Source organism: Pocillopora verrucosa, chromosome 10 (genome assembly GCF_036669915.1).
Source record: "Pocillopora verrucosa isolate sample1 chromosome 10, ASM3666991v2, whole genome shotgun sequence".
Taxonomy (NCBI): domain Eukaryota; kingdom Metazoa; phylum Cnidaria; class Anthozoa; order Scleractinia; family Pocilloporidae; genus Pocillopora; species Pocillopora verrucosa.
In genome coordinates this window covers 10,731,975-10,745,975 of record NC_089321.1, presented here as the reverse complement: position 1 = coordinate 10,745,975, position 14,001 = coordinate 10,731,975, and the positions used below count along the sequence as shown (strand labels likewise).

General features: G+C 39.5%; 1 protein-coding gene across 1 annotated transcript; it reads left to right on the top strand.

The window, feature by feature from the left end:
* Window positions 1-1,928: 1,928 nt before the first annotated feature.
* On the top strand, window positions 1,929-11,252 carry LOC131780911 (putative beta-lactamase-like 1). The gene is made up of 12 exons (XM_059097538.2): window positions 1,929-2,083; window positions 4,672-5,027; window positions 5,863-5,994; window positions 6,149-6,292; window positions 6,840-6,961; window positions 7,199-7,351; window positions 7,836-7,970; window positions 8,154-8,271; window positions 8,733-8,808; window positions 8,916-9,056; window positions 9,794-9,906; window positions 10,391-11,252. The coding sequence occupies exons 1-12, from the start codon at window positions 2,026-2,028 to the stop codon at window positions 10,727-10,729; spliced, it is 1,887 nt and encodes a 628-aa protein (XP_058953521.2). The 5' UTR covers window positions 1,929-2,025; the 3' UTR covers window positions 10,730-11,252.
* The last annotated feature ends 2,749 nt before the right edge of the window (window positions 11,253-14,001 follow it).

Sequence of the window (14,001 nt, the reverse complement as noted above, 5' to 3'; positions counted from 1 at the left end):
TTAAAAACAAATCAATCTTTACCACGGTCAATGGTTTCGTTCTTTCTCCTACGTAATTTGGCGCCGCAGTTTCCTGTCCGCTTCCTTGTTTATCTTAATTAAGGTAGGCAAATGTTGAAACATTTCAAACTATAAACGGTTTCGATCGAAGCTAGAGCTTTAAACTACAGCTATCTGTGCTATTCACGTTGTTTTTAAATCTGCATAGCTACTTTTCAGCTGTTCTATGCGCACCTTGTTTTATCAATTACAAACGCTTGTAATTGATGTCACCTTTCGGTTAATTATGTAACCATTTGCCTCGCTAACAGTCAAACTTCGTTCTGACAGCAGTTGTCGTCACGTTTAAAGGGTTGTCCTTTCATGCATATGCTAAAGCTTAAATACAATTTTCGCAGATCTGCCAACGACCATATTAACCACCATTTCTATGCAAATACATGTACGCTGTATTATTTGTCCGCGAGAAAACTATCGAAAATAAGTTATTAAGCGGATCCCTGCCGTGAAATGAACATTGCCTCTCGACACGAAACTACACGAGTTTGAATAAGATATTCGAGGAATACTGTAAACATATTGCAATTGTTTTAATCACAATAAGTCAAACGATATGATAATCTCAAAGCAGAAGATAAATTTCTCTGTGGAAACGAGGTCAAATATTGCTGTAATGGAGACCAAACTTGAGAAATGTTATGATAAAAAAACCTTTTAAGGAAATCGCTTGTGCTTCCAACTAAAGCACAAGTTTGTCCGACCGTAGATCCAAAAAAATTACAAAAATATCTGAGGAAATTATAATGTAGCATTTGTGAGGGTCAAATTGTTAAAAATTTATAACTTACTGAGAGGAGTCATTCGCTGAAAATGAGTAATAACATTTGATTTAAAACTGACTGTGTTGTTCTTGATTTGATTTTCCTCTTTACAGTTTATCTATTCCTTTAGGAATCTTAGCGCGAAAAATTGATTGGAGAGGTTAAGTCTGAGATAATTTGCCAAAATTAGAGATTGAAATGGTTTTTGCTCTCCTCTGTTTGAACTATTGTAATTTCATCAAAGATACTCAAACTATTTCTTAGTTTCAAATATATTTTTGGTCCAACCTGAAACGTCGGGTTTCACTTCATTATTCAGATATTTATCAGTTCATAACGTATAAAAATGACTCATTTACTTGACAATTTGATAAGGTTTGAAAGAACATTACAAGTTTAACAATAGATTTTCATATTGCCGCGAGTCTGTTCGGTATCATACGGCAGATGACGTCAAAATTTGGCGCACGATGCGCATGCAGTGTCACTGGTGTTACCATACCTTTTGACATCTTCTGAGACATTAATTTTATATGACAGGAAAGGCAAAATGTTGTTAATGGTAACGTCATCTATGCAATTGTACTCCGATATAACCAACTAAAATGCGTGCGTGATTCAGCTTACGATAACGTTTTTGATTACGTTTTGAATCTGGTAGGAAATCCGGGTCTCTTCTGATATCGTTTTGTTAAAAGCACCGCTTTTTAACCGGCATCAAAAGCGTTGTTTCATTACTGTGGGTTTAAGTAACCGAAAACATTTCAGCTGATTTGCCAATAATTCCAAAGGAAACGTTTTACGAAAGAAAAATATATTTTGAAAACGCTGAGCACCTTGTAGAGTTCCCTTTTGTCCAATTCTAAGTTCTCAGACTTCAATGGAAATCTTGTTTAACCAACTCGAGGCACTCTCATCATTGCAAGGCCGTTTGCCCTCAGTTGTTCGGTGTTACGAGATTAACCTGAAGGGCAGAGTAACAGTCCTTTTTGATGCACAAAAAAAAAAAAATTTAGAAGAATAGTCTTTCAAATGACGCACATTTGAAAGACAGAAATTTTATGGTGTATTGCGCATGCCTTTCAGTAACTTTACATTAACCCCTTCATTATCATGCATCAAACGGAATGCAAAAATATTGCGTTTAGCGCTCCTTTGAAATAGTTGACTTTCTCTCGACTTCAATCACCAAAGAGCATCCAAAATGGCGCTGCAAGGGATTTATTTCAGTTCGCCCAAGGTACAAAAGCAGTACAACAAAGGTAATTATGTTCGTGTGATGCAAAGACCTCGCACTGCAGGAATTCGGATTCTGGTGTTTACAGTTCCCATAAGGAACACGGATTTCCTATCCTACGTTATTTGCGTTTACTAGTCTTTTAAGCCTCAGACAACGCGGACGCAGTATTCCAATTTTACCCTAGACATTGTCTTTGGCTGTCTCATCTACAGAAGCGTTCAGAATTACTCAGTGTGTATTAAGTACATATTCTCTGAAACTCGCGTGAACTGCTTTGAATATCAATCGTGTGTGGTCTTGATCTGACAATCCATTTGAATCTAATGATCGTTTGCTACAACAGAGCTGGCTATAAATTTAAACCCAGTTTTCTGGCTTTTTCATAAGACAGCAGTTTTATACTCGTTACAAAAATTGAGGGCAACATTTTATCTTCAAGAGCAGTATTCCAGATCAAAGCGAGATGATCAGTTGAAATCATAATGATTTCTCGTTTCGCCAGACACTTAATGTTGAGGGCTTCTGAGTTAATAATTTCTGAAGTGTTATTAGGTGTAAAGCCATTCACAGGTTTTATGAACGTTCAAATTGCTTTCGAGTCTCAGACCGATCAAATCCGTTTCTATTTACTAATGCCCGATCGTTGTTTCACGCCAACTATAAACAAAAGATAATGAACTGCTGTCACTGTTTCTACGACAAACTCACTCCTGCGTATTTCCGGTCTGTGTGCATAATTTAAACAATGGTTAGCACCTAAAAGATCATCTTAAAACTGCAGAAAAGCTATTAAACACGCGACAATTGTTAGGAGAAATTATATTTTCCAAAGCTATTCAACTGGAAACTTTGACCTTTAAAGAACTGAAAATAAATTGGCTTAACGGTGCACGACGACAATTAAATCAGATATCATTGAAAGCATCACTAAGCAGTAAAAAACAAATGTAATATGCGTGTTTTTAGCCGATAATTGTCCATTAACTAATGACTAGGAAATTTGTCATCAAACAGGTATCAGTTCTTGTCCACACTTCGTAGGAGACCCAGGAATACATAAACTTTTAGATACAAGGGTAAATAATACAAGTTTTCTAGTTGTTGATCAAAGTTTCATCAGACCGTGATGAAAACAACCCGTAAGCGATATCAACTGACGTCATAAAGTCCTTCAAAGCAACAAAGGAATTAGCACTGTGAATAACTTAACTGATTATGAGTGTATGGGGTTTACACACCACAAAACTAAAAGATCACAGAAAATATATAACTGTGAACGAATTGATCACGCGAAAATCAATAGTTTAAGAGGTTTTTTTTTCCTTCGCTTGTATTACAAATGCGGGGAAATTATTCTCGCGCGCTCTGCCATGATAGCTTACAATAGTTTCGACACTAGCCTAGAATAAAAGTAACAAATAGATTTCACGTTGGCGTACGTCTGTTAAACTGAACAAGACGTCATAGTGTTGCAAGAACAAAAAGTGATACGCTATGCACAGCCCATTGTTTCACTGAAATTCTAACCATATTTTGACTCTTTGTGATCAAAAGAAAAGCAAAATGTTGGTAGTAGTGACGCCATCCGTGTCTGTATCCACTTGATCACAGGCAAGAATCAACCAAAATGCGTATATACTTTAGCTTATCATATAAATAGCAAATAGATCCCACTTTGTCGTGGGTCTGTTTAATAGAAGATCACAGTTGACGTCAAAACTAAAAGTGGTAAAAACGAAAAAGTGGCTCACGAGGTGCAGCTGAGTATATCACTAAAGTTCCTAACAAATTCCGAAGTCTTCTTTGATTCATAACTGTGCAGATCAACGGCAAAATTGAATCTAATTGGATTTTTACGATTAAAAAAAAAGCCGAATGTTGTTAACGGCAGTCATCTAAACGTCTGTACTTCAATAGATCATGAGCAAGAACCGCGGAAAATGCGTGAATGTTACACCTCAAGAGATTATAAATTGATCTCAGTTTTTATTCTCGTGTACACCTTGATATAGATTGTGTCATAGACCAACTTTAAGCTAATCAAATGGGGAACACTTGTCAATAAGGGCGGCCTGATGTTTGAGCAGCTGCCGCGCGGGTATGATTTTATATCAAGGAGTAACTAAGTTTTCCTTTCCAACTGATATCCGTCAGATTTTTTCATTAGTATAAATGACAAAGAGCGGTTAAAAGTCGAATGTTTCTATATTGCAGGTCGGCGCAAGTCAAAAATCACTCCAAATCATTATGTAATAGTTGTTAAACTGAATTCCCATGTAAAACGTGGGCTCATTCTAAAGATGCTTCCCAATCGATACTCAAATTCTTTCCCAAATATCTTCTAAACTTCCTACAACTCGAATTGCACTTCTATGCTGCGTTCCCAATTCTCCTGCAAACTGTTTGACAAAAATTCACGAAATTTAAGTCACAGCCGAAAGCCTTTCTTTTAAAAGAGTGCGCTCAGCGAGCACTCTTGCTGATAAAAGTTCGCCGCCATCTTGGATTTCTAATTCAGCTTCTCTCCACGAAGTGAACGATGGATATGCGGAAAGTACGTGCTGGGGTTATGATGATCGGCTTGCTAATAATTTTTTTATTCTCCTTCAGCCACTAAAAATCCTACGGGAATTATGAATGATGCTTACGACCAGCCAGGAAGACCACAAACCCATTCGTTCGAAGAGAGTTACTCTTCCGTTCACGATCACAGACCTTCGGCCGCGTACGTATATCAAGAGAATGGGCCGAGTAAGCCCCATCTGCCTTCAAGTTCAAGCACACTCGGGTTTCTTCCTCCCAAGAAGCGGAAGCGCGAGAATCCGTGCGGTATAAAGTGTATTCTGATCACACTGTTGGTGCTTTTTATCATTCTGTTCTTGGTGATGATAGTTTTATATTTTACGAGGGATTCCTCGAGTGAAAAGGGAAAAGTTGACGGAAAGAACGCAACAGAGTCTGAAGTGGTAAATACGTTAACGATAAATGGTAAAATGGTAAATTATGAAACTAGTACGTAAGATTGTGCCATCCTAAAGTGCAAACGTAACAAGGATATTCGTCCAATAATAATTAGCCGGCCGGTTAAAGTGAAGGCAAACCCAGTTTGCAGGTCTGGCCATCCTGTCGAAACTTATCCCAATTTCAATTTTGTTAGAGTGAATAAGATAACCATTATTTCCCCCAAGACGGATGACAAGGAAATTGTAAAGTTAACACACCCTTTGCTGCTAGCATTTCATTTGATCTAGGAGTTTACCATGACCTATGCGTACCCCTGGGTGAGGAGAACCGAGAGAGTACAGAGTCTTCGAGCACTTTTCACTGGAGTCTAATTAAACCAAAACGAAAGTAATCACGGCGGCCAAACTGCCAGAAGCGCGGGAAAATGCGAGTGGATCAAGGCGCGATTGGTTTTAGAATTTGGTTGGTTGTATGAATGGCGCGATTTTTTCTGGACCAATCACAGATAAGACTAAGGCAAAACCAATGTAATCGTGGGTTATTTTTGACACTCAAATGAAACTTTTAAAAGTAACGTAGAGCCCTAGGCTAGTCCTTCGATCAGGAGTCCAGCGCTTTTACTTCAAGCTACCCCCCTCAAGATAAACCCCCCTATAGTCCTTTATACGAATTAATCTCCTCCTCCTCCTCCTCCTCCTCCTCCTCCTCCTCCTCCTCCTCCTCCTCCTCCTCCTCCTCCTCCTCCCCCCCCCCCCACCCATCGCCAGGTTGTTCTCCCTTTCAAATATGATGGACCGTTTCAGTCTTGTTTTGTAAGGAGTTATTGTCTTATTTCAGAAACAAACTCCATCTCCCCCATGCTTCTCAATCCCAAAACCTGTGCCATTTACAGCGCTACCTGAACTTCTTAAAACCAAACAAAAAGAGCTGGAAGCTTTGATCAATAAGCACGTCGAACAAGGAGGACCGGTAAGTATCTCATGTTTTGTTTACTTTCTTGATGAATTGATTTTTTCACTGACATTTGCCAAATGCAGCACATGCATTGAATGGTGAGATCATTGAGATACAGTGCAATTTACTGCTATGAAATATTCGCTGTTGCCCTTTTCCACTGTTTCAGATGGCTGTAACAGGCAATATCGTTTACATGAAAGAAGTGATCTGGAAAAGAGAGAATGGTGTAATGAATAATTCTGAGACACCTAAAAGAAAACCTTCAGCCACTACTGTATTCCCCTTGGCGAGTGTTTCAAAGGTGTTGACGGTAAGAAAATCCAAGTTTCTGGTAAATTTATTATCCTCATAATCGAACCCCACATTTGTAATTAAAGCACAAGTCTGCTCTGGCGTTCTCGCGTGGTGTAGGAGATAAAGTTGTCACAAGAAGCTTGAGGAAGCTTTAATTATTGGCTTATTTTTGAAAGTAGGTTTACTGCCTTCACGATGAAGAGAATCTTCCTGTCTCAAAGTGAGAATTTTTGTACATTGCCACTGACTTAGCTTGGTCGTAATTCGAGATATACCTAGAAAAAGGCAATTTCCTACATTTCATGCACTTGTTACTAGAACTTCGGAGAAATGAACAGTTCTTATCCTTTCCGTTTGCGATCTGAAAATTGTTGATGATCAAAAAAACTTGAGATCTTTGCTGCCCGCCTTCAGGAGGATTAGGAAGGAGACCGCTAATACCTCAGAAAATTCAAGCTTTTACGTCTAAAAAAAAAATTCCTTCCAAGCGTAGAGTTTTATACCAAAGGCCACGAACAAACGAGCAGGGTTATTGAAAAATTTGCCGCTTTTCGACACTGCAGGTATTGATGTTGTTTAAGCTACACAATGACGGCTTTGTCAAATCATTGGACGACCCTGTCACCAGTTATCAAAGTGATTTTTCTGTAAAAAATCCTTTTGGGAACGACCCAATTACGTTAAGGTAAGACTTAATTTTAATCTCTTTCGAATCAAAGAAAATATTCCTCTTCATTTCATTCTTTTCTAGAATCATGCCAAGAGATCTATCTTCAATGTAAATAGTGCGCACGCATTCACACAAAATGTATACGATAGATTAGTGTAGCACCTCCCCCACTCCGAAACCACGCCTTCCCCACCCTTACACCATCACAAAGTAATTTCACACGTTCCTTCTTGGTTTTGTCTCATTTGTTAGACAGCTGGCGTCTCATCGTTCCGGTCTTCCTAGGGAGGCACCCTGTTACCCGGAGACAAGATCAAACCTCTGTCCTTATCGTCACGATCAGATGATACAGCGGCTTAGAAATGTGACCCTTTTACGGGCGCCTGGTACAGAGCCGCATTACAGGTTTTTTTTCATTTTATTTTAAACTCATCATCAATGAACTGTTATGACAGTGTCCCAAGAATCGTATTCCAAAATTGCGATTTTCTCATCGTTAATTAATGTTAGTAGGCCCTTATTTCCTCGACTGATTCTTCATAGTTGAAAATAATTGTTAGCTTGAAACGGGGCAACGGAATAGATTAACATTAAAGAGTGTGAAATTCAGAGTTCGCTCTTCCGAAGTCACCAATTCTGTCAAGCTCTAAAGTACTTAAGCGTTTCCGAGTTGTCCGCATGTAGGCTTTAAGATCATAGGCAAAGCAAGTAAATATTGTTTGGAAGGCATATCATTTTTCACACGCTTTTCAAAAGCTTTTCATAGCTTTACAAATGCTAGCTCATGTTATGCTTTTAATTGCAAATTTCAAAAGCATATGAATGTTCATGAGAAATAAGATTGAAATCGTATGAAGACCTTGTATCTGTGATCTGTCCTCTTGTTCAGTAACCTCGGCATGGCGCTGCTCGGTCAGGTCCTGGGCGAGAGATTTGGAAATGGGGCTGGTTATGAAGGATGGATGAAGAGCAATTTATTTGACACCTTTGAAATGACTGACACATCTTTCGTCTTGGACGACAGGTAAATACTGGGCGTGTTTTTATTACTTTAGCTTATGGTTTTAATTTGAGAGAGGAATAACGCCACAAAGCGATAGGAGTCAAGGACTCAAGGTCGCCACAGGAACTTGAGCTGCAGGGAGCATCTTCCTTTCTATAAAACGCACTTAAATTCCTTTTTAAAATTTATTTCTTTAACTTTCAGTATAAAGAAACGTATACCAGTTGGTTATTTCAGCCAAACAGAATTCTCTAATGTCAAAGAATGGGGATGGCTAAATCCAAGCGGAGGAGTCTATTCAACTGTAACTGACTTTGCAAAGGTAAAACGTTGCTTCAAGATGCGTTAATCGTTGTCTTTACGCGAGCCGGTTTCTTTTCACCGCGACTGCCTTTCTCCCATGAAGTGTCTATTATTTCTTATCTTATCTCCAGGCGCTAGGGTAAAAATTAAAACCAGATTTAGCCAAAGCTAAAAGCGGAGCTCTAGAAGGTTGATTTTTCTTCACACTCATTTCGTGCACATCTGATCGTCCACGTGCACCTTCCCATCTTGCACCTCGGTGTTGCGCATGCGAAATACAGTTTTAATTACGAACATCGGGACATAAATATTTAGGGAAGTAAATCTGCTAAATTTTCCATGCCTGATAGGTTACTGTATTTTCTTCAGTATGGAGTTTCTCTACCTAATTAGCTAATTAGCTGCGCCAATTATTCAAGTCATCATGCTGTATAAAATAGCTTAATTGTGTGGTTATTGTCGTCGGTTTTTAACTTCCAGTTAGAGGCGGCTCTATTTGACCTCGACTCCAACGACTACATCTCTAACGCTCTTGCGGACGACTTCTTTAGGCCAGGTGAGTTTATTTTCCCTTCGTTATCGAGAGCAGACTATAATGGTTAGTCCACCACTTCTCCTACTAATTCAGTTGCAATATCTTATCTCCTCCCCATTTCACTGAAGAATACATTCTTGGTGACGGAAGGAATGTCGTTGGGACACCTTGGGAGATTACAATCTTTGATGATTTACTCGTCAGAAGGAAAGTCGGTGACGTGTTCGGATACCACGCGGTAATCCAACTTCTGCCAGAGTTAAAACTGGGTGAGAACAATTATAATTCGGCTTGCAGCAGCCTATGAGAATGCCCTCATCATTGCATTTTTGAAAGGGCCTTGTCAATGATAATGAATAACTCGTACCAGACCCCTTAGCAGACTACTTCCTGGCTCGCCTCAACTTTCTCGCGGGTGAGGAGAAGCTCGTCCCGCAGCGCTAGTAGGGACCTTTAGCAAACCACGACGACGACAGCAACGAAGACGTGGCAAAATAAAAGATTTACTGTGCAAAACAATATAGCTCAGTGCGTTTTAAAACTGTGTACATTTCTTAGTCGTCCTCTGCAAATTAACAACGTGAAATCATCAAACTTTGCGTGGTCCGAGAAAGGAAACCCCGACGGCAAATTATTCAAGTTTCCATTTAGAACTCAACGCCGCTCTCATACGTTATGCTGATGTTAACTTGCGGCGCCGTAAGAGATAGTAAACACATCCAGTAATTCGCGAGATTCCAACTAAAAATATATATTAATTTTTTTATCGACGTCTTTTTTGGCGTTGCCGTCCTAAATGATAAAGGTCCCTAATAATAAGACAGTGCTCGTAAGCGACGCGGTCTGGGACCAGAGTTCTCTTCGCACTCAATGTTAAAATCACTTGGTTTGAATTTTTCAAATCTCAGCTTTTTCTACGCCTCTGCTCAGTTTAGACGAACCCCATCGAAGTTTAGTTACGTTTAAGGTAAAAAAAAAAATTGACCATCATTTTCTTTATTTTCAGCTTTCAACTTATTTTGCACACATTGTGAACAACTGCGGACTCAATTTACCGAACAATTTAACACGAATTTCATCCCTGCTCTTAAAGAAGTCCTCTTAAAAGAAACGGAAAAGGTAATTGTTTCCAATTTAAGTTACTGACTACGCCAAGTTTTCTTTTTTAGAGCAATTTTTAATTGAGTGGTGGAAATAGTCCATGATTGCTATGGATTTGCTGTACTTAGTTTTCTGATTGGTCGAGAAAACTCGTGCCAATCTCTCAACCGATCAAACCTCGGTCACTCGCATTTTCCCGCGGTTGAGGTGGTTTCCTCGTTTCAACTTTTAATTCTGATTGGTTCATTATGATATTTTCCTTTGATGTTATTATCTTAGTGAGCGACCATTTTAGAAGCGCGCGTGGAAGCAGGAGAGCATGATTTTCCTCGCGCGACCCTATTTACGCATAATCGCTCATGTGTCCTCTCACTCTCACAATCTGTCAAGCTTCTGAATGAGGGCTGATGCTAGGGCTATACTAAGAAAGAGCGATGTAAGTAACCAATGTCAAGCAGTCTGTCGCTTAGTAGTGAACTTCACTTTCTTTTATTCAATTCAGAAAATAGTGCTTCCTCCAGATACCAAACCATTTATTGGAGTGTACACAGTCGAGGGGCTCGCTTACTTGCGATTTCTTGAGGTCAAATTGGTAAAGGGGCAGCTACTTATATCTTATAATGGCCATTTTGATGTATTTGTCTTGAACTACACAAAGCCGTTAACATTCACAATAATTTTCCCGCCATCTCTTACCTGCGTCAACAAATTTATCTTTGGAGTTGAAAACGACCTCGTTGTCTTCGACAGCCCGTCAAATGTGGATGGTCTTTGCGATAAGTTTACCATGTACAGTGCATCTCCCAGCGGTAAAACGTTCTTCTACAGAGCGAGAGACTAGACCAGGAGTAGAACATCTTAAGATGCCTTGGCCGCGCCATTGTTGCTCCGACATGGAAGAGCATTGCAGAAATACTTTCTTGAGACAATTCCTTCCAGGCTTCTGCATAGCCCTTTTTTTTTACAGCTATAGTTATGCTGCGTTAGGACCTAGGGAGAGAAAAGTGCTCAAACCTCTTCTCAATATATATTATTATACAAATTTGAAGCGCTTTCTCTTTTAATTTACCCGCAAAAGTTCTATTGGAAATGTTACCCACCTTCTAAAGTAAACTGTAATCTGTGAGCTGAGGTTCAAAGGATTTAAATGACCTGCAGTGTAAAAGACCACTCCTATCAGTAGACATTTGGTTATAGGAAGTTACAATGTCCAACCACAAACGGCATTTACCAGCCCGAGTTACAAAAGCAAAAGGAAAGAACAACAGCACTACGATCGAAAAATTTAGAGGGCGCCATAGAGACGCATTGCACAATAAGGAACTGATTGCGCATCTAATGGCGATAAATGAAACCGGTGTTTGTTGAAAATAATATTTTTTGTTAGGCTTGCCTCATCCTAGTTTAACAGTGAGAATTGCTTTTGGAACATTAGTATATAAATATTGTAGAAATATCAGATTCTATCCTGTTTTGAAATATGATACCTTCTCAGTATATACTTACATAATTGTAACTTTGGCTTCCTGGTAAGCAAGTTTATCGATCAAAACGGCTTTACTTTTCACGAAGGGTATTTTTTTGGAGCAATTTTCAATTGTGACTCGAAAGTAATCCGCAAAAGCTTTGGTTTTACTTTATTAGACTCGTGTCATGCTCTAAACCAATCAACCGCTAAGCGAAATCCAGTCATCACTTGGTCGCCCGCGTTTTCCCGCGCTTTTGGTGTTTGTTTAATTTTCACTTTGAGTCTTTATTGGCTAATGATGACGCAAACCTTCCATATGATTGGCTGATGTGATTACTCCGGTTTTGGTTTTACGACAGTCAATCCAAGCTGCCCTAATTTGCGAACTTACATTAAGACTGAATTCAACGTTTTTTTCGAGTGGAAAACCATTTTTTTTTGTTTTTTCTATTTTTCATATCCTAAGCTGAAGTAACTTTTCTTTATCTGTAATTTGTAATTAGCATCACTGCAATAAACAAACCCGTACAAGTCCGTCTGTAGCCTACGAGCAGATTCTCTTAATTAGCCTCGAGGACCCAAGCAACGCAAGCTGGTGAGAGGTCTGGATGGGGTTTAGCGCTGATTATTGGACTCCCAGTAAACATTTCCCCGACCTGGCAGTCTCAAATCTTTACGTGGGCGAAGAAAAGCGCGTCCTTCAACGTTAGTGATAAGGGCCTGCTCGCAAGCAGGTCCGCTTATGGATACGAATTTTATCTTCTCGTGTAAATAGTATCTCTCGGAGTGAGCGAATGGAAAGCATGGGAGATGTTACCAACACGAGAGGCTAAAAAACCGTACCCATGATAATTGAATAAGCTATGACGCGCTCCACCAAATAAACTGTCTATGTGGAATCATACAAAGGTTTTCTGCTCCGTTGGCTAATTCTTCATTACAAACAGACCGGTTTGCGAAGACTCAGTAGACATATCTCGATCGAAACCGTTACAAGAATCCCTTTTTTAATTACAGACTAAGGACAATAAAAAATGAAATTAATGTGCTCTTACCCATCATTCCGTAGTAAAGGACGATTAGCGACTGGAGGCGAATCGGTCCCAGGGTAACGTAGACAGCTCCAAAGCGAGCCCCGACGGAATGAAAATGCACTTATATGACTTATATCATCATAGCAGTCTGTCGGGGGCGGCAATGATTGTGTCATTTAGGTCTGGTCAGATTCCTCCGCGCAGCTCTGTCCTGTGCGACGTCCGAGCCGATATGAGTTGTTTTCTCACAGACCATTTCATGAAACTGCTTGCAAAGTATTTAAGCTATCTTTTGCTGGACTAGCAGCACATTCTTGGAAGATAGAGGCGTTATCAGTGGCAACGACAGGTCAAGACAAACTTCCGCCCCAGTATTTGTTGAAGTGACTGACCAGATGATAGGTTTGTTTATCTTTGCTCATTGTGTAGTGCATGTCACAAAGCAAAAATTCAGTCTCACCCTGTGTAGCTGGGAGTGGTCCACCACAAGCCTTAAGACAGATTTTTAAATAATTTTGTTTTTAATTCTCTCAGGAAGCCCGGTTTCACCCTCCACGCTCTCTGAGGGGCGGGTTGCCGGTTTACTGGCCGACTTCTCGACCGGTTTTCATGGTTATCCAGTAGCAAGAAAACCAATGCCTCACCTTACTTATATTAGCCACAATAAAGGTAATCGCTTTTAAAACCATAATTACAGCCATTACAACGCCGCTGGTTATTAATATTAACACTTGGAATAGGGTAACACAAATATGATTGCTTCAAAAATCATATAAGGTTGCATAAACAATTACCGCCGAGTCGCGCACCGGCAGAACCTTATAATTTGTCTTTACCGACAAGCGGGATTTGGAAGCGGCTTTTCAGTTCATTACTGACACTAAGAATGAAAAAGAAAAAACAAACAAACAAACAAACAGAAAGCAAAACAAAAAAAGTCAGAGGGAGGAACGTCGTTGAGGGACTGATAGTCTGTGTTAAGCGTCAACTGCCACAGATCTCAGCTAGCTTTACCAAGTCTTCTCGAAGACCGTAAACCGACAAAATATCAACCGCCGGAAATAATTATCGGAAACAAGTACATCCCATCAAAAATAATGACGAACATTTATGAAAATAAACCTAGGATTATTAAACCAGTCACGAGATAAACTCTAGTGAAATAAATGACCCGACAGTAAAGAACGAGTCATCGGCACTTTTCAAACGATTTTTGATGGTTTTACAAACTGTTTCAATATTTTATTTATTTCGCGCTAGTACTTAGCAACCGAGAGTTGCATTAAGAGCCCTACTCAAAGGTAAATAACACGTCTTTTAACAGATTTCAATTAAACTGATAAGAATAGCTTTAGGGAGAAAGTATAATGTATTCTCATTAAATTCTGTCCCGATCATTATACAAAAGGTTCCACGCGTAAAAAGTTATTCATTAACCATCATAGAAATTTTGAGAGGCCTGTGTAAACTCGCTTGGTTCAGTACCATTGTGTTTGCTCAGGAGTTTACTGGCCGAAATAAGCTTTGAGGTTAAACGGACGTGAATCAGATAACTTGGTATATTCAGGAGTATGGTGGCAAGGACATCAACGATTTTTATGCGACAGTCAC